Here is a 21149-nt window from a genome sequence, read left to right on the forward strand (position 1 = left end):
TCAGTTGTACATTTAGCCATTTTTTTATACCCACTTTATTAGTCTGTTAATATTAGTTAGTTTTCTAAGCAGTCATGGCCCCGCTGAAGAGGCTTCACAGACCCCCGGGAGTCCCCAGACCACAGGTTGGGAATCATTGTTCTAAAGCACAGGTGATTTATGGTAACCTGTATCTTTGCTGGGAGTGATTGCCATCGTTTGGCACTTTAGAGGGAGAAGGATACACTACTGACTGTTTTCTTCTTATATTGTGAAACAATTCGTTGTACGGGGCAATCTGGAGTGTTGCATCCTTTTCTAGGGATATTTCTTGAGTTTCACATGTAAAAATACTGGTCCTTTTTATACCTTTGTGCTATGCATATTAGTTTGAAGGTAGATCTTCTGGTAACAGACAGACAGTCCTGAGCCTTCAGATACAGTGGGATGTGACTGCAATTTCTAAAGTCAGACTTTGTCATGTAAGTGCATTTTTAATTCTTTGGAGCCATTTTGTAGTAGATTTTGATACTCCAGGCTGTAGTCCATTGGCATAGTCCAGGCAAAAAAAAAGAAGTGAAGAGGTTGCCTGGACCTTCTGTGGGAATCCAAGAAGAGGGAAGCTGCTTCAGTGTGTTCTCAAACTGTGGAATGTGTATTTGGTCAATTGGTTGGCTTATGGGATCTTGGGCAGAGCTTAATTCATGAAAATTCCCAAATTCCAGATCTGGGGGAAGATTGATGACAGCTTACCTATTAGTCAAGGCAATTGTCTTAGTGAGTTGTTGTTTTTCCATTGTTATATGTAGGAGGCAGGCCTGGTTTGTAGTGGATACCAAAAGGTACTTACACCTTATACCAGGTCCAGTTAACCCTAATTAGTGAAATGTAGTCAGTGTCTAGAAGCCAGGCTGTCTAGCAGTAGCTGTAGGCAGAGCAGCCAAGGCTGAACTAGGAGACATGCAAAGCTCTTGCAGTACCACTGTAATCACACAGTACTCACACACATGAAAGACAATACTCAGTGTTACCAAAAATAAAGGTACTTTATTTTAGTAACACAAGGCCAAAAATACTTTGGAGACTATACTCCTTCGGGAAGTACGTAAATTACAAAATATATACACTAGTAGCCAAAAACAGGTAAGTAAATAGTCAGAAAATAGTGCAAACTGTGAAAATCACAATAGGTTGCAATAGTCCTAGGGGGAACACAAACCTTATACTAAAATAGTGGAAAGCTAAAGTGGGTTTTTCACCTAGGCAAGTGTAGTGTGTAGAGTTGTGCTGGGAGTGTAAGAAAACACCAAAGGTAAGTAAAATACCCAACCCCAGAACCCAGGAAAGCAGGAGTAAAACACAGCAAGTTTCCTAAAACACACTAGAAGTTGTGATAGAAGATAATGCAAGAACCAGAAGAGACTGCATGACACCAACAATGGATTCCTGGACCTAAAGACCTGTGGATGAAGGGGACCAAGTCCAAGAAGCACAGAACAGTCCAGGGAGAACAGGAGCCCCTGCTTATCCGGATGCATGTGCAAAAGTAGAACCACCTCTGTGAAGACAAAGTTAGTATTGCACCAAAGAAGACAGATGCGGGTTCCTGATTAGTGCAGAAGATGTCCCACGCTGGATAGATAAATGCATGCTGGTTTGCGTCGCTGTATTCCGCCAACAAGCCTTGACTCATGCAAAACACGCAGTTGGTGGAAAATGCCACTGCCTGGGACTAGGAGGGACCAGGTGGCCTCTACCCTGGAGGGGGAGACAGAAGGGGCTGTCAGCAACTCAGAAGACCAGGCAGCAGGCACAGGAGTCCCACAGCACGGAGACAAAGGAGGTGCAAATGGAGGTCCACGCAGCAACGACGCAAAGGATTCCCACGCCGCCGGAGAACCACTCAGGAAGCTGTGCGTCACAGGATGGGATGCTGGGGGCCTAAGCTGTGCTGTGCACTAAGAACTTCTTGGAAGGTTGCACACAAGCCTTGACAACTGCAAGTGACACAGTGCACAGGGTACTGTCTTGCGTGGGGAGACGAGCTCTTACCTCCACCAAAGTTGGACAGCTGGGCGCTGGGACTGCCGGAGTCACTTTAGTTCACCACCCGTGTTGCTGGATCTACACCTTTCGTCTGGAGAGGAGACCCAAGCCACCGGTCGTCGCTGGAGAGAGGTGCCTTCTGAAGCAGGGAAGTGACTGTCACTCCATGGGAGATTCCTTTGGTTCTTCTGGTGCAGGCTGAAGACAGTCAGACTTGGAGGATGCATGACGTGGAAACTGTTGCAGCTGCTGGCAGGAGCTGAAGATACAATGTTGCAGAAGTCGTCTTTGCTTCTTTGTTACAGTTTTGTAGAGTTCCTGGAGCAGTCAGTGGTTAATCTGTCGGTAGAAGATGAAGTAAAGGATGCAGAGGATTCCTGCTGGAGTCTTGCAATCCGAATCTGAGGAAAAACCCACAGGAGAGACCCTAAATAGCCCAGAGAGGTGGATTGGCCACCTAACCAGGTAAGGACATATCATGAGGATTCTCGGACGTCTCCTGCTGGCACTGGCCACTCAGATGCTCCCAGAGTGCCCCACCACCTTGGAATCTAAGATGGAAAAAAACAGGTTCACTCTGGAGGAGCTCTGGGCACCACCCCTGGAGTGGTGATGGACAGAGGAGTGGTCACTCCCCTTTCCTTTGTCCAGTTTCGCACCAGAGCAGGGAATAGGGTGTAGACTGGATTATGCAAGGAGGGCATCATCTGTGCCCTTCAAAGCACTTCCAGAGGCTCTGGGAGGATATCCCTCCCATGCCCGTAACACCTATTTCCAAAGGGAGCAGGTGTAACACCCCTGTCCCAAAGGAAATGTTTTGTTCTGCTTCCAGGGATTGAGCTGCTCAAGCCCCAGGAGGACAGAATCCTGTCTGTGAGGTGGCAGCAGCTGGGGTTGCCGTGAAAACCTCAGAAGGCTGGTATGGCAGTACTGAGGGTCCACTGTGGAGCCCCCAGAGTGCATGGGATTGTGCAACAAATACTGGAATCAGTATTGGGGTACTATTCCCTGTTAGACACCTTACATGGCCATATTCAGAGTTACCACTGTGAAGCTATACATAGTGCACACTTATAATGGCGTCCCTGCACTCACAAAGTCTGGGAAAATGGGCCTGGATGACGTGGGGGCACCTCAGCTAGTGCAGGGGTGCCCTCACACACAGATAATATGCACCTAGCCTTCAGGGTCTGAAGGTTAGACATATAGGTGACTTATAAGGGTAGGTCGCTCCCCCTGCCGCTGTAGCTCCTCCAGCTCCTCCAGGTTCCTGAGTTCCTGAGACCCACCTCACAGTAAGTACCCCCCACCTCCCAGCCCCTCGCTCTGCCCCGCGCTACTCACCCTCTCTCCTGCTTCTTTTCTTCTTCTCTGTTCTTCCTCCTCGCTCCTCGTCTGTAATCTTCTTCTGTACTCTTCTTTTCCCCGTCTTCTCTCTTCCTCTCTTCTTCCTCATCTTCTTCTGTGGTCTTCTGCCCTCTGTTCTTCGTTTTCTGTATCTTCTTCTGTGTTCTTCTGTGTTCTTCTGTGTTCCTCTGTGTTCCTCTGTGTTCCTCTGTGTTCTTCTGTGTTCTTCTGTGCTCTTCTGTGCTCTTCTGTGTTCTTCTGTTCTTCCGGTCTTCCTTTCTTCTGTTCTTCCGGTCTTCTGTTCTTCTGTTCTTCTGTTCTTCCGGTCTTCTGGTCTTCTGTCTTCTATCTTCTGCCTTCGGCTCTTCTGCCTCCTCCGTCTTCTTCGCCCCGCGCCTGCCCTCCTGCTCCTGCCTCATCCCCCTCCCTCACTTGCATCCCCCTCTCTATCTCCCCTATCTAACCCGTTCACTATCTACCTCCCTCACTCCTCCTATCTACCTATCTCTCTATCTCTCTATCCCACTATCTAACTCCCTCACTCTTCACCTCCTCCTATCTTCCTATCTCTCTATCTATTTCTCTATCTATCGATTTCTCTATCTATTTTCTCTATCTATTTCTCTATCTCTCCCCCCCCTCCCGCCACCCCCTCTATTACCTATCTTCCTATCCTCTCACTCTACCTCTCACCCTCACCCACCTCTACAACCCCCCCTCCCCTATCTTCACAACCCTACTCCTATCTTTCTCCCTAATCTCCTAAACCTCCTAACACTCACCCCCCTCCACCCTTAAACCCCCCTCCACCAGCTCTTCTCACTCTACCTGTCCCCCCCTCCCTCGCGCTTTCCCGCCGCGACCTTCTGCACGCCCCCGCCCCCCAGCTCCCATTCGCCCCAGCTGACCCCTCCCCCCCTCCTACCTCATATGGCGGCCGCTGCGCGGCTGCGCCTGAGGTGTGCCAGAGGCAAGCCCGTCTGCGCCCGTCCGCGCCTGGCCCGCGCCCAGCGCCACGACCCCTGGTCCCCAGCTCTCCCAAGCCCCGCTGATCCGCTACGAACCCACCACCCTCCACGCCCTCAACCCAGGACGCTCCAACACCTGCTTCCAAGCTCACCCCAAACGCACCCATGGACCCTTCGCCTGCAACTCCTGCAAACGCATCTTCCACCACGCAACTACCATGACCACAAGCCCACGCGCCATCAACCACCTCAAGTGCATCCTAGTCAACGCTCGCTCCATCCACAAACACGCCGTTGAACTCTGGGACCTCCTGGACTCCATAGCACCGGACGTCGCCTTCATCAGAGACCTGGATGAACGCCTCCTCTGCTCCAGACATCGCCACCGCCATCCCCGAAGGCTACAAGATCTCCAGGAAAGACCGCACCAACCAAGCAGGAGGAGGTATCGCCATCGTCTTCAAAGACTCCATCAGCGTCACCACTTCCACCGAAGACACCCCTCTCGCCGCGGAACACCTGCATTTTCAGATTCGCACCGACCCGAGGACCACCCTCAGAGGATCCCTCGTCCCGGGCCACGCGCCCCTTTCAGCGACGCCATCGCCGACTTCATCTCCCCGCACGCCCTCGCCTCACCGGACTACATCCTCCTAGGCGACCTCAACTTCCATCTGGAACAAAACAACGACCCCAACACCACCACCCTGCTCGACAACCTCGCCAACCTCGGCCTCAAACAACTGGTGAACACCGCCACCCACATCGCCGGACACACGCTCGACCCTATCTTCTCCGCCAGCAAACACGTCTTCTTAAGCCACGCCTCCGCCCTACACTGGACCGACCACAGCTGCGTCCACTTCACATTCCGACGCGAGACCCGCCACCTCCGCACTCAACCCATCCCTCGTCGACAGTGGAACAAGATCCCTGAAGAGCAACTCTTCTCCGCACTCGCCGCCAACCAACACACCCTCACCACCGACCCCAACGACGCAGCCCTCAACCTCACAAACTGGATCTCCAACTGCGCAGACAACCTTGCTCCCCTCAAACGCACGCATCGACAGACCAACACCAAAAAACCTCTCTGGTTCTCTGACACCCTCAAAGAATCAAAGAAAACTTGTCGCGCCCTTGAGAAAGCCTGGCGCAAGGACCACACCGCTGACAACATGACCGCCCTCAAGAACGCTACCCGCGAACACCACCACCTGATCCGCGCTGCCAAAAGGAACTTTTTCACCGACAGACTGGACAAAAACAGACACAACAGCAGAGAACTCTTCAGCATCGTCAAGGAGTTCTCCAACCCCAGCGCCAACGCCAACGCCGTCACGCCCTCACAGGATTTGTGCGAATCCCTCGCCACTTTCTTCCATCGCAAGATCAGCGACCTCCACGACAGCTTCGGACACCAGACCCAACCAAACACCACCGAACCCGCATCCCCGGCCATCACCCTCAACAACTGGACCCACATCAACACGGAAGAAACCAAATCCATCATGAACTCTATCCACTCCGGCGCCCCTTCGGACCCCTGCCCACACTTCATCTTTAACAAAGCCGACGACATCATCGCCCCGCACCTCCAGACCGTCATCAACTCTTCTTTTTCTTCTGCTACCTTCCCCGAATGCTGGAAACACGCCGAAGTCCACGCCCTACTAAAGAAACCTACGGCTGACCCGAGCGACCTGAAAAACTTCCGCCCCATCTCTCTTCTGCCTTTCCCAGCCAAAGTAATAGAGAAGACCGTCAACAAACAGCTGACCACCTTCCTGGAAGACAACAACCTGCTCGACCCCTCACAAACCGGATTCCGAACCAACCACAGCACTGAAACCGCCCTCATCTCAGTCACAGACGACATCAGAACCCTGATGGACAATGGTGAAACAGTCGCCCTCATTCTGCTCGACCTCTCGGCTGCCTTTGACACCGCCTGTCACCGCACCCTAATCACCCGCCTCCGCTCCACCGGGATCCAAGGCCAGGCCCTGGACTGGATCGCCTCCTTCCTCGCAAACCGTTCCCAAAGAGTTTACCTCCCTCCGTTTCGCTCAGAACCCACCGAGATCATCTGCGGCGTACCTCAAGGCTCATCACTCAGCCCGACACTCTTCAATGTCTACATGAGCCCCCTCGCCAACATCGTATGCAAGCACAACATCATCATCACCTCCTACGCCGACGACACCCAACTTATACTCTCCCTCACCAAGGACCCCGCCAGCGCCAAGACCAACCTACAAGAGAGTATAAAGGACGTCGCATATTGGATGAGGCTCAGCCGCCTAAAGCTGAACTCTGAAAAAACGGAAGTCCTCATCCTCGGCAACACCCCGTCCGCCTGGGACGACTCCTGGTGGCCCACGGCCCTCGGCACCGCACCGACCCCCACAGACCACGCCCGCAACCTCGGCTTCATCTTGGACCCTCTGCTCACCATGACCAAGCAAGTCAACGCCCTGTCCTCCGCCTGCTTCCTCACCCTCCGCATGCTCCGCAAGATCTTCCGCTGGATCCCCGCCGACACCAGAAAAACCGTGACCCACGCCCTCGTCACGAGCCGCCTGGACTACGGCAACACCCTCTACGCCGGGACCACAGCCAAACTCCAAAATCGCCTGCAACGCATTCAAAACGCCTTGGCCCGCCTCATCCTCGACATACCCCGCAGCAGCCACATCTCCGCACACCTGAGACACCTGCATTGGCTCCCAGTCAGCAAAAGGATCACCTTCCGACTTCTCACCCACGCACACAAAGCCCTCCACGACAAGGGACCGGAATACCTCAACAGACGCCTCAGCTTCTACGTCCCCACCCGCCTCCTCCGCTCCTCTGGCCTTGCACTCGCTGCTGTCCCTCGCATCCGCCGCTCCACGGCGGGTGGGAGATCTTTCTCCTTCCTGGCGGCCAACACCTGGAACTCCCTCCCCACCAGCCTCAGGACCACCCAGGACCACTCCGCTTTCCGGAGACTCCTAAAGACCTGGCTGTTCGAGCAGCGATAACCCCCCCTTTTTCCCCTAGCGCCTTGAGACCCGCACGGGTGAGTAGCGCGCTTTATAAATGTTAATGATTTGATTTGATAAGTGACCTGGTGCAGTGAAAATGGCTGTGGCTGCGAAATAGTGCTTACACTATTTCACTCAGGCTGCAATGGCAGTCCTAAAGAAGTGTTTGTATGAGCTCCTTATGGATGGCAAAAGAAATGCTGCAGCCCACAAGGATCTCCTGGAACCCCAATGCACTGGGTACCTAGGTACCATATACTTGGGACTTATAAGGGGGGTCAAGTATACCAATTTGGAGTGGAATACTGGGTTACCCATGTGTAAGTACAAATATGGAACCAGAGAGAGCTTAAGCACTGGAGTTCTGTGTAGCAGGACTCCAGTGACACCGTTAAGCATAGTGACAGATACAGTGAAACATACTGACGTGTAGGGCACAAGCCATAAGCACTGGGGTCCTGCCTAGCAGGATCCCTTTGACACAGTCAAAACACACAGACAAACAGGCCACAAATGGGGGTAACCATGCTAGAAAGAGGCTACTTTCTCACACTATATTTTAGGATTTCTGTTGTTGATGTTGAGTTTAAGGTGCCTCTTTATTATCCACTGGTCGGTGGCTTTGAGACACTCATTTAATTTTAGGAGCCAATGGTTGTTTGATGTATTTAGTTTAAGGATTATCTGGGTATTGTCAGCCTAGTGGTAACATGTAAAGTTGAAAGAACTGAGTTCTGAGAGAAGTTTTATGTAGACATTAAATGAGGTGAGATAGATTCTTGTGGATATCCTCTAATGATGCTGCCTGGATTTTAGGAGCACAGAGGTTGGGGATGTTGCTTAACCTGTCTTTAAGGTTGGAGTCAATCCTTTCAAGGATATTTCCCTTAACAGTCCTTGTTAGTCTGCTCAGTAACATTTCATGACGCACAGTGTCAAATGCTGCAGACAGGTCCATGAGAACGTGTGCTGACACTCCCTCTATAACCACTGCAGTGTTAAACTTGTTCCAAATGGAGAGCAGTGCTGATTCAGTGCCTCTTCCCAGCTCGAAGCCTGCTAGTGGTCAGAAAATAAGGAGTTTTCCTTAGTGTATTTTGATATTTACGAGAAGATGGTCCTTTCTATCAGTTTTCCAAAGAATGGTTCATTGGAAATAGTTCTGTTGTTGTTTGGGTCTGTTGGGTCCAAGTTATGCTTCTTAAGTAGTGGTATATTTATGGTCTTTTGAGTTCTGAAAGAAACATGCTTGTAGCTGTGGAATTTATAATAGTCAGTGCTGGTATTGCTGCCTAAGTTAATGGCCAAGTTTACTTGGGGGGACAAGGGTCTTAAAGTTAGTCGGCCAGCCCACTTGATCTCACTAGCTCATGGAATTCTGCGAGAGATTGTGCATTAATGAAGGACAGAGTTAATGTATTTTTCTGCAATGTGCTCCATTATGGGGTTCTTGAATCTGTGTGGATTGCAGATGTTCTGAATCTGAAGAGCTGATTTTGCTGTGCAATCACAATTACAAAGGTTTTATAAAGGCTTGCGTTGCTCCTTCGAAGGACACTTGGGTGTTGTTAGAAATGGGGTCTTTGGTTGACAGTCAGGTTACCCCCTGTTCAAGCAAGGACCCTCACTCTAGTCAGGGTAAAAGAGAATCACCCTCAGCTAACCCCTGCTTACCCCCTTGGTAGCTTGGCAGAGCAGTAGGCTGAACCTCAGAGTGCTAGGTGTAAAGTATCTGTACCAACACACACAGTAACTTAATGAAAAACACTACAAAATGACACAACACCAGTTTAGAAAAATAGGAAATATTTATCTAAACAAAACAAGACCAAAACGACACAAATCCAACATACACAGGTCAAGTTATGACTTTTTAAAGATTAAACTCAAAAATAGCGCTTAGAAACAAAAATGCTTCGATGAGATGGTAACACGGCGTCGTGATGGAGTCGTTCCCCACAAGCCGACACCAGCGGCGCGGGACACGGAGTCATGTAGACCCCCAAGTACAGTACCTTTGGTGAAGAGTGAAAACAAGCCAATGCACAAAGTCGGGGATCGCGGCGTCTGTGCGAAACGTTGAATCCGTGCACTTCGAGCGGCGTCGGTCACGACGTGGTGCGGTAACTTCCACGGAGTTGCGGACTTCAGCGGGGCTGCCGCGGCATCGGGCCTGCGAAGAGCGTCGCATTCCAGCGAAGGTCACGGCGTCGGGTGCAGGGGGCGTCACCGGATTCAGCAGTAGCGCCGGTCCAAAGAGGTCCGAGGTCGATTTCCTTGGATTTCCACCAGCTTTCCTTTCAAGGGCCCAGGGACTGGATAGGGCACCACTTGTCAGAGCAGGAGTCTCTCCAGAGACTCCAGGTGCTGGCAGAGAGAAGTCTTTGCTGTCCCTGAGACTTCAAACAACAGGAGGCAAGCTCTAAATCAAGTCCTTGGAGATTTCTTCACAAGATGGAAGGGACACAAAGTCCAGTCTTTGCCCTCTTACTCTGGCAGAAGCAGCACTGCAGGAAAGCTCCACAAAGCACAGTCACAGGCAGGGCAGCACTTCTTCCTCAGCTATCAGCTCTTCTCCAGGCAGAGGTTCCTCTTGGTTCCAGAAGTGTTTCTAAAGTCTGTAGATTTGGGTGCCCTTCTTATACCCATTTTAGTCTTTGAAGTCACCTTTCTTCAAGGGGGACTCACACCTACTTGTGAAATCCTGCCTTGCCCAGGCAAGGCCTCAGACACACACCAGGGGGCTGGAGTCTGCATTGTCAGAGGCAGACACAGTCCTTTCAGATGAGAGTGACCACTCCACCCCTCCCTCCTAGCAGAGATGGCTAATCAGGAAATGCAGGTTACACCCCAGCTCCCTTTGTGTCACTGTCTAGTGCGAGGTGAAAAACAACCCAACTGTCAAACTGACCCAGACAGGGAATCCACAAACAAGGCAGAGTCACAGAATGGTTTAAGCAAGAAAATACTCAATTTCTAAAAGTGGCATTTTCAAACGCACAATCTCAAAATCAACTTTACTAAAAAATGTATTTTTAAATTGTGAGTTCAGGGACCCTAAACTCCACATGTCCATCTACTCTCTAGGGGAATCTACACTTTAATCATATTTAAAGGTAGCCCCCATATTATCCTATGAGAGAGACAGGCCTTGCAACAGTGAAAAACGAAGTTGGCAGTATTTCACTGCCAGGACATATAAACCACATTACTATATTTCCTACCTTATCCATACACTGCACCCTGCCCTTGGGGCTACCTAGGGCCTACCTTAGGGGTGCCTTGCATGTAAGAAAAGGGAAGGTTTAGGCCTGGCAAGTAGGTACACTTGCCAAGTCGAATTTACAGTGTAAAAATACACACACAGACACTGCAGTGGCAGGTCTGAGACATGATTACAGGGTTACTTGTGTGGGTGGCACAACCAGTGCTGCAGGCCCACTAGTAACATTTTATTTACAGGCCCTGGGCACCTCTAGTGCACTTTACTAGGGACTTAACTGTAAAACAAATATGCCAATCATGGAGAACCAATTACATACACATGTTGTAAAGGAGCACTTGCACTTTAGCACTGGTTAGCAGTGGTAAAGTGCCCAGAGTAACAAAAACAGTAAAATCAGAGTCCAGCACACATCAACAACCTGGGGAACAGAGGCAAAAAGTTAAGGGAGACCACACCAAGGATGAAAAGTCTAACAGGTGTGGTAAAACTGTTTGAGAAGTAGGACTTATTTCCATTTTTATGCACAGTTTGTAAATCCTGCTGTGTATTTGCAGGTTTGTTTTGCCCTGTAGACTGCTGAATCCGTGCCATGATGGCCGAAGGGCACACATTTGTATTTTTAATAACATCATCTTTCTTAAATCAACATTGGTCTATGACTTCTTCTTAGGATGAAAGATGATCCGAGACTTCTTCCTGATTTCAGTAAACAAAACAAGCAGTTGTGTACACTTATGTAGGTGTGAAATAGTTTTAAATTTCAGGATGCATACTTGTGCACATTTGGAACAAGTTTTGTTGGGTTACGCATGCTGGCTTCTAAACATGTGGTACAGATTTCTAATTTGAATATACATCTGCACTCTTACAAGCATGGAACAGAATGGGGCACTTATGGAATATGAAACCAAATACTAAATTCAGCACATATACTTTGCATGCATACGGAAGATGTTTCTAGGCTCATGTCATGGACATATGCATACACATGGAAAAGACTCTTAAGTGTATTACATGTGCACTTTCAACACTTAGAATACATTTATTTCTATGCATACCACTCGAATATGCATGTGAAAAGGTTGCTGTGTTGTCCAAACATCTGTACTTGTGGGTGCACATGTGCATGAGAACCTACTCTGTCTGAGTACATCTACAAGGCTACAAACATTTTATATTGCCCTCTGTGTGTATACATATATATATGTTTATATATATATATTACCTAGTGGCAGTCACCACTAGGTAGTTATAGTTAGGACCTAGTTTCTGTAGAAAAAGTGTTTTTTGTTTTGCCTAGAACTCTGGCGCCGCTTGATGAATCATAATGAAATTTCCAAACCTTATGCTTTGCTAAGTTCAGTTTCTGTCTTGAAAGTTTTGGGATGATCCGTCAAGTGGGGCCAAGAAAAAAGGGGGGGGTCCCAAAATGTGTTTTTCCCATTCATTTTTCCATAGGACCTTTAGACATGCCTACAGCCCGAACCACAGAACGGAACTACACCAAACTGGGCACTAAACTAGATTTTTTTCCAACGGAATTACACCAAATTGGGCACTAAACTAGATTCTGTTCTGCAGGTCACACATTTTGTGATTTGATGTGAATCCGTTCAAAAGTTTCAGAGTAAGTTAAGACCAAAAATATATAGATATATGGGGACACGGATCCCCCGCAAATCCAGACCCATGGTTCCAGCTCCAGATTCGTAAATCCGGGTGAAAAGCAAGGCCCTGCTTGGCTGGTCACCATCTGACAGAAAAGTTCCCGCTGCCTTTTTGTTTGTCGCATTGGCTCCGGGTGGAAAAAATGAGAGTGCAAAAACACATAAGGGTCAGGATACAGGTATCGTGCCCCCATCCTGCAGACAGAAGGGTTCGGACCCCTCAAGGGCAAAAAATGGCCCAATTATTTTTTTTCTCTGATCTGTGGAAGTGCGGATCAATGAGTGGAACCGTGGATCAGGACCTGCTGTTCCAAAGGTGGAGCCGCGGTTCCAGAGAAATTTTTTTTAAAAAAAACTCCCACCACATCCAATGTCAAGCTGCACATAGCCAAATGCACTGCTCATTCTCACTCATGACATCTTCTATGACATCACTGATAATATCACTGACACGTGCAGTGACATTATTGATCAGATTACTATGGATGGCAGGGGCATGAGTTGTAGTTACATCAGGGCATGAGTTATAGTTACTTGAGTTACCTATAACTGGTGAATTTCAGTGATTTTTAGAGTTGAAATGTTACTGGACATGACTTTAAACTGTAGTTTTTTTCAGCGACAGTTCCATCCATGCTGAGCTAGAAAGAGACAAAGTCCCTCATTTTGACAGCGGCGGTAAAAAACAGTGTCACTCTAGTTTTGCTTCCTCCTAACTGGTTTGGCAGCTGATATGCCACTTCCTGTACTTGGCTGAGGTGCACCGGCCATGTAGTTTAATTACTTCTGGAATGTTTTCCTGTTGTTTGGACGGACTAGTTTTCTTTTTTTCCTGCCTCTCCTGTTTGTCAATAAGCACTCTTGTTCATGTGTGCGGTTAATTTTCCATAATTGTCCTTCATTTGGTCATTACTTTAAATAATCAGTAATTACAAGTAGTTGTGTTGTGAATGTGTTTTGTAAATTTTTTGTTGCTTTACATAGCATGCAATCGACCCAAGAATGAATCCTCAACAGCGGCTCTCCCGGCACAGCAGGAGAGCCAATACTACAATATTCACTGCATTGGGGTATTGGGGCAATAGGACCACCACCAAAACATTCAGAACAACGTTCTCTTTCTGCAAAAGACAACTTGTGGGTCACACTAGGTCAGAAGAGCACCAAAAATCATAACCTCTTCCACCATTCTGGCATATTTAAACTTTCTTATAGTTGTAACTGCTATTTTTATAGTTTGAAAGTGGTTTGTGTTATAAGGACATTATTTATAAAAAAAATTCTGACAGCCTTACTCAGTCTATAAATGTGTAATGCACTATGTTCTCCAAGGGCTGAAGAATGATAATTGCCCCAAGGCACTCCTAACGCAGGAGGTTACAGAGGGACATCTAGCCACGATTAATGGCGTTGCACCTTCTGCTAATGCACAAACAGAGTTTATTTCTGATAGTGCTTTTGGCTCCACAGGAACATCTAACCACGACCAGTGGTGCACCTTCTGCTGTTGACTCTACAGGGACATCTAGCTATAACCAGTGTTACTGCACCTTCCGCTATTGACTCTACAGGGACATCTAGCCACGCCCAGTGGTGCTGCTCCTTCTGCTTTTGACTCTACAGGGACATCTAGTAACGACCGGAGGCACTGAACCATTGTGCCACTGACGCCACAATTAAATGATATTTAAAAGGCCTGCTAGGCCTGAAAATGTGTAATACACTATGTCCTCAAGGGGCTAATTATATGGTTACACAGCAATTTTGATTATCATTTTTTTTGTGTGATTGTGCCCTCTAGGGGCTAACTATATGTTTACAAGACCATATTTCTTCCAAATGCTATTTTTACTGAGGTGCTCTGTAGAGGCTGTTCAGACCATTACATTCTAATGCCAATTTTATGAAGGAATGCACAAACATAGTTTATTTTTGATAAAGTTTTAATGTGCTGCATGGCTAAATATTTATAAGGTCTCAAATGCGAGGTTGTCATTGTCATTTACAACGGCAACAGCTCTAACTCTCGCTAATGCGAGCCCTATTGCATTGAAAATGCTTGTTAAACTTGCTAACACTGTCCGGCATTCGCTGAACCGCATTAGTACCAGTTTAACAACCTAGTGTAGCAGTAAGCAACAGAAAGGTGACCAGTCCAGCTTTTCAATGCACCTTTGTCTGCACAGGAACACGTGTTGCTGCATATTTAGTAACTTTTGAACCGTTTGAGCTAGAAACATTTGTTAAAATGTGTACATTATGCAGCAGATGGCGGGTTATGTGTCAAAAGCAGCAAATCTACGGTTATGCAAAAATCTCTGCGGCTGCACAATCGCATGATTCCAGTGTTTTGTGTGTGTGTGTCTATATATATATATATACAGTGCTTTAAATGGGAAAGAATAAGTGCAGGTACTCATGAACATGAGCTTGTAGTGTGGTGGGCGGGGCAAGGGGCGGGGCTAAGAGCAAGACATGAGGATAAGTTATGACTTATATACCAGTTGCAGCACATACCAAGACACATGAGAAATGTGTTTAAATAAAACAAGTTAACTCGTTACACAAAATGAAAGCGAAACACAATTATATTTTAACATTTTGTTTTGTTTTGTAATATTTGCAGCTTCCTAATGCCATACTGTTATTTGCTGTCGTTTTGCACAATACTATATATTCTTGAGCAAACACACACACACACACACACAACGAAACAAGCAGACACGCACTCACAAAGCATTCCACACAGTCCTCCTTAAAATGTCCCGATTCTCTCCCTCTTTCATTCGCTTTTCTCTCACAGAACACCTGCATACAAGCAGGCACACACACACAGACGTAAGCAGACCCTCGTTCAAAAGACTCAGGAGGAATTAAGGCCATTTTAAACTTCTTTCCTCCCATGGCTTTCTTAAATGTCGCTGTTAGCGGGGATCCCTCCATTCCTGTGTTTGCAGAAATGCATACAGTAGTATGAATGTGATTGACAGCACAGAGCCTGAATGAGCCCTGTTCTATCAGACACAGCGTGCTGGTGAATACCTGGACATTAGGCAGATAATTCCTGCTGAATAGCTCAGCGGGGTCGGCTCAGGGCTAAAGCAGCACCTTAGCTGTCAGGTTCAACTCTGACAGCCTAGTGCTCAGCAGCACTGGCAGCTAATGAGACTACATTTCATGAGTACCGGTACTCTACTTGGCAGCAGAGAAGTGCCGGTACTCAGAGTGAGAAAAATAAGAAGTGCTGGTACTCAGTACCTGTGAGTACCGGCCCATTTAAAGCACTGTAGCTATCTTTAAATATCTAATGCTTCCACTTAAGTACTGGTTACTCCCGTGTTACAGTATTCAGAACAGTCTATGTAATGTCCATAGGCCTTTGCGACTGTTTAAGCAGAGATAACACAGCGTCGTCTCCAAGCAGGCAGCTCTCGACATCTGTTAGTAAACATCCTCGCTCCTGTGTCACTATCCCTCTGTATTTACGCAGAATGACCCTACGCCTGCCCTGCCCACGTATCTCCCCACCCCCTTTACCTGTCCGGGTGCGGCTGCGGTGTCCGAGGTGAGTCCTAACAGAAGGACCCAGGCGAGGGCCCAGTGCCCGCAGCTGCCGCTCCGTGCCATTACCGGGACTGGGGCGCCACACTCCGCTCCCACCACGATCATGCCCAGCGCGGCCAAGTCACATAGCACCAGTGCCAGGCGTGGGGCCCCGGAGGGCCCTTGGTCCTCCTGCGTCCGGAGCGCTCTCTCCTCAGCCAATGGCCAGGAATTATTTTCAGGAAATGGAGGAACCTATCCTGGCTTGTGTGCGCAGAGGCACTGCCCTGTTCCAGCAATAACTGAGTCCGGTGGTTTATGGGAAGTGACACTCAGTGCGCTGGAAAGGAGCCCGAGCAGGGGGCGTGCCTTCAGCGAGCGATGGAGAGGAGTGGGGGCATGTGTGCCCGGCAGGTCACGGGTTTCTTAGCGCCAGGGCGCACGGTGGGTCGGTGCACCTGATGCAGAGATCCGTGTGTGGTGCGCCTACCCACGCATCCAGAGCCCTGTATCCCTGGGAGGATGCCCGTCCCAAGCTGGGCTTTGATGCCGGAGGGCTTGTGCGCAACGGGCGGGGCCATGCAAAGTCTGTAACTAACACCCGTAGAGCGACGTGGATTCAGTTGCGGCGCAACTGTGGGGTGAAAATTTCAGACACAACCGGACCAGCTAGAAATACACGCTGAAGTGGGGGATGTCCAAAGTGCTGGAAATGGGAAAAACACTCATTGAACCCGTAAATTCGGGGTCAAGGTGTGGCTGCGGAAAGTTGAAGGCGGGTGAGGGGGCGGAGTCAGACATGGCGAAACTTGATAGTCAGTTTACACATATAAATTGATTTTTCTAATTCTTTTGCAGGTTAAGATCGCAGCAAGGACACGTGCAAAGGCAAATGTGTTCTGGCGTACTTAGCTGCCACAAAGGGGCTGCATTTTAAAATATTGTATAGGGATGTCACCTGCTGCCGCAATTTTGGTGTGGTAAGCTTTATTCAGGGGAGAATAAAATCCTTAAGATTACGCTGTTGTTTAATGTACTTGCTGTAGATAATTGTATTTTTTGTAGTCACAGTTTTGACGCATAAAGTTGTATTGATGTTTAATGAGCCTGATGCAAACCTATCGTGTAACATGCAGGTCACGGATTTGTATTTTATGTGGACAGTTCAGTGGCTCCTGCTTTGGAATCATAGTTTCTCCTGGGTGCTTATGAGAAGGGTAACAAGCTGTGTGGCCTTGTTCCCCTACATCACATTAACATGCAACTTTTAGGCAACAGATAGTTCTCAGCAACACAAGAAGATGATGGACAGCATGCTGAAACTTTTCAAACACTCACCCCCCAGTCTCAGATCTGGGTCGAAAGCATTGTCCTTTTGTTCACCATACCATCCCAGTTTGAACCTAGCCATATGCAAATCAGTCTTGACCATGTTCCCCATGGGGACAGTCCAGCCCAAACTGACAGGCAAGGTCCTCCCTGGACCAAAACATGCATTCTGGGACACATTTCAGGGTATCACACCTCATCTTCCAGGCTAGCTTGATGATAGAGGCACGGGGAGCAAGGGACCCACATCTGGGCATACCCTGGCCACCTAGGGTGAACATAGCAACACAATAAGATAATGAACAGAGTGCTGAAACTTTCCAAACACTCACCCCCAGTCACAGATTTGGATTAAATCGATTGTTCTTTTGCTCACCATGGCACCCCAGTTTGGACCCGGCCATATCCAAATTAGTCCTGACCCTGTTCCCCATGGGAACAGTCCGGCCCGAACTGCCAGGCCAGGTCCTCCCTTGACCGGAAACATGCATCCTAGGACCGGTTTCAGGGTGTCACCCCTGATATTCAAACAAATAAATAAATAAATAAGGCTAACCTTTCTGTTAAGCAGAAATTTGCGTCTGCAGCCCCTTGAGTGCAGGGCCTGGATGAGCTCCCAGAGAATCCTTGCTCTCAGCTACAGGAAAAAATAGCTGAACTGATTTACACCAAATGTGGAACAAAAGTAGATCTAGATCTTTTATCAAAGAAATGCCTGTGTTTGCTTTGGTGTAAACTCATTCAATAGTTTTTGAGAAATAAGCATTAGAAAAGGGATTCTGGAAGACTTCAGACTCATGTGACCAGTCAAATTAGAGATATCTGGACTGTCGTCAAAACTTTTTATAACATATCAAAAGCGCTTAGTTATTCTCTGATCCCCGGTGGCAGGTGGAGTCTTTCTTAGTCGTGAAACAGGTGCAACAATCACATAAAAAACTCCAGTAAAGCATCTGTAAAAATTGATCAAGTCCAAGAAACCTTTGAACGTCCTTCACAGTGCAAAGAACAGCAATTCAGTTGTGGCTGAGACCATTTGAGGGTCCATGCTAATACCCTGGTCAAACAAGATAACTCCTAGAAAGGATATTATTATGGTCTCAAAATACATTTATCTTTTTAGCATATCTAGTATGTTTACACAATGTGCACAAAACTTAATTCACACAATGTCTCTGTTCATTTAAGGTCTGTAAAAAATGAGATTGTCATCCAGATATTATTGTGAAAGTGTTTAAAGTATCCCAGAAGATATACCTGATCAGATGTTGAAACGAAGCAGGGGCGTTGCATACTTGAAAGGTATAACTAGGTTCTCAAAATGTCCATATCTAATGTTAAAAGCAGTTGTCTACTCATCTTCTTCTTTATTTAGGATGAGATTATATGCTTCTTTTAGGTCCAGTTTAGTGAAGAGTTTTCACAGTGCGACCTTGGTCTAACAATACTGACATTTTTAGTATTTGATACCTATTTGTCACTTTTAAAGCATTTAATTCTCTGTGGTCAATCCAGGGTCTTAAATCTGTATTCATTTTGTAGACAAAAAAGATGGGTGTGCCAGCGAGGGTCATTGAATGACGAATGAAACCTTTCTCCAGGTTCTCATTAATATATTGTTTCAGATGTTCATCCTCTTTCCTGGTCAAAAGATGGATTCGGCCAGGTGGTGCCTTGGCAATCATATTCGCTATGGGGTGACAGTGTATATGTACCATTTTTACTAAATAAATAGGCAAGGTCAGCATAGGCTTCCAAAAGATTTAAGTTATTATTGGGAAATTCAACACTATGCCATGCAGGAAAGGGTGAGCCATAATAATGATGCCTTCAGGAACACATTTCTTGAAAGTATTCAGAGGCGATATAGACCTGTGATGTTTTCCACTCCACTTGCAGTTTGTGATGTTATAGCTAGGATGTTCTCAAAAAGATGTTACAATTAGGTCTTCGAGATCTTCAAGATCAAAATAAATTGACGAACAAAGTCCTACATCTTTAGCCATGATTGTCTACCTTTCCTTTACAAGCTTTTCCAGAAGTAAGTGAAGTGCCTTGGATCCCTTTAATTGGTTCTGTTTTGTTCACTTCAAATATAATGGACTTCAAGCATCTTAATGTCCATGAAGCAGCCAGCTGCTCCTGAATCTAACAGACCTAGCTTTCTTATGGCTCTATTGGGGTCTCCAAAATAACCTTCAACAGGAAATGTGCATGACTTTCTGGAAAGTCTTATATTCCATTCTTACCTGGTTCTGTTCTATGGTTAAATACTGTCCTTGTGCATTCCCCTGCAACTAAGGCCAGCTTTTAGTTTGAAGCCTACTAGACAGAGCAGCTGTCTGGTTTGCTAAAGACATTTTGGAGACATTCAGAAAGCTTCCCTGGGATGCATTCCACCTGTTGTTTACCATTGGCTTTGTGGTTTGTAACTGAAATTCTCTGGCTTTCTATTTGCTGCCTTTATTCGTTTTAGGCTGCCCGAGATGAGTATGTCCCTCTCAAATAGCAAAGCCTCTTCACACCAACTCCCCTTGTACCCTTCTATGAGTGTTCCTTTGTGTAAACAAGCCAGTAAGTCTTCATCTTATCTTGTCTCATTTGCTGTGCTTTAAAAGACTAAGGTCAAATGTCACTCTCCGTCTTCCAAGAGAGCTTAGTGTTTCCTTTCCTTTCACTGACTTCACTCGAGAGGATTTATATGCAATCCCGGTGGCTACTTGGGGAAGGAAAGGGCACTTATATAACACACAACAACATTTACATGAACTGTGCTTCAGACTTATTAACACAAACAAAGCAATTAATTTTGTTAATGTGGGAGTGTGGTGGAAACACATACTTTCATATGATCAAAACAAATCACTACACTAGGTGATGCCATTTCTACACAGTATTGTTTGTCCGCTGTATAGTTTTATTATTAAAACTGTTTGTCTGTGGAAATGTAATGGTAATTTCAACTGAAAATCTGTTGCCTTTAAAGGCAGTGTGCAACCACACCATATATACTCCATTCTACTCTGCACCACTCTGCTCCATGCCACTGCACTCTACTCTGCATTACTCCAGTTTACGCCAATCTATGCCACTGCACTCTGCGACACTGTACTCCACTTCTCTCTGTACCACTCCAGGGCTCTGCACTCTATACCACTTCACTCTATGCCTCTCTACTCTACTCTGTACCACTCTACTCTATGCAAGTGCACTCTATGCCACTATACTCTAGACCACTGCACTCTACACCACTCCAGTCTCAGCCGTTCTAATCTACTCTGTACAACTCCACTCTACGCCACTCAGCAACACTGCACTCTATGCTAATACACTGTATGCCAATGTACTTACTCCGTAAAACTCAACTCATTGCTCCTGCACTCTACGCCAATCTACTGGACACCACTCTAATCAACTCTGCACCACTGCACTCTATGCCACTGCACTGTACACCACTTTCCTTCCCACCATTACATTCTACACATTCTACTTTACGCCATTGCACTCTACCCTGAACCACTCAACTCTACACCACTTCACTCTACTCTGGAACAGTCTACTGTATGCCACTTTACTCTGCACAACTGCACTCTACGCTACTCTACACGGCTGCACTCTGTGATACTCTACAACTCTGCACTCTCTGACACTGAACTCCACGCCACTCTACTCTGCACTACTGCATGCTATACCAATGCACTCTGCATCACTCCACTCTACACCATTCCACTGTGCGCCACTCTACGCCACTGCACTCTCTGCCACTCTACTCTACATCACTGCACTCTACACCACTGTATTCTGTGCCACTGCACTCTATGCCTCTCTACTTTGCACCACTCTAATCTACAGCACTCTATTCTATGACACTGCATTGTATGCCGCTGCATTGTACGCCACTGAATTCTATGCCACTGCACCGAACACTACCGCACTCTACGTCAGTACACTCTGCAACACTCTATGCCAATGTACTCTACATCCTTGCTTGATCTGTATGGTTGGGGCTTGTGAG

General features: G+C 47.3%; 1 protein-coding gene across 1 annotated transcript in view; it reads right to left on the bottom strand.

Annotated features, from left to right (window-relative positions):
• LOC138303745 (tumor necrosis factor receptor superfamily member 3-like) overlaps positions 1-16494 on the bottom strand; it is a 109986-nt gene extending 93492 nt beyond the window's left edge. Inside the window, exon 1 of the mRNA XM_069243123.1 lies at positions 15800-16494. Coding sequence (XP_069099224.1) covers positions 15800-15931 — 132 coding nt within the window. The 5' untranslated portion in view covers positions 15932-16494. The remainder of the gene's footprint in view (positions 1-15799) is intronic.
• Between the last annotated feature and the right edge of the window lie 4655 nt (positions 16495-21149).

This window comes from Pleurodeles waltl, chromosome 7 (genome assembly GCF_031143425.1).
Source record: "Pleurodeles waltl isolate 20211129_DDA chromosome 7, aPleWal1.hap1.20221129, whole genome shotgun sequence".
Taxonomy (NCBI): domain Eukaryota; kingdom Metazoa; phylum Chordata; class Amphibia; order Caudata; family Salamandridae; genus Pleurodeles; species Pleurodeles waltl.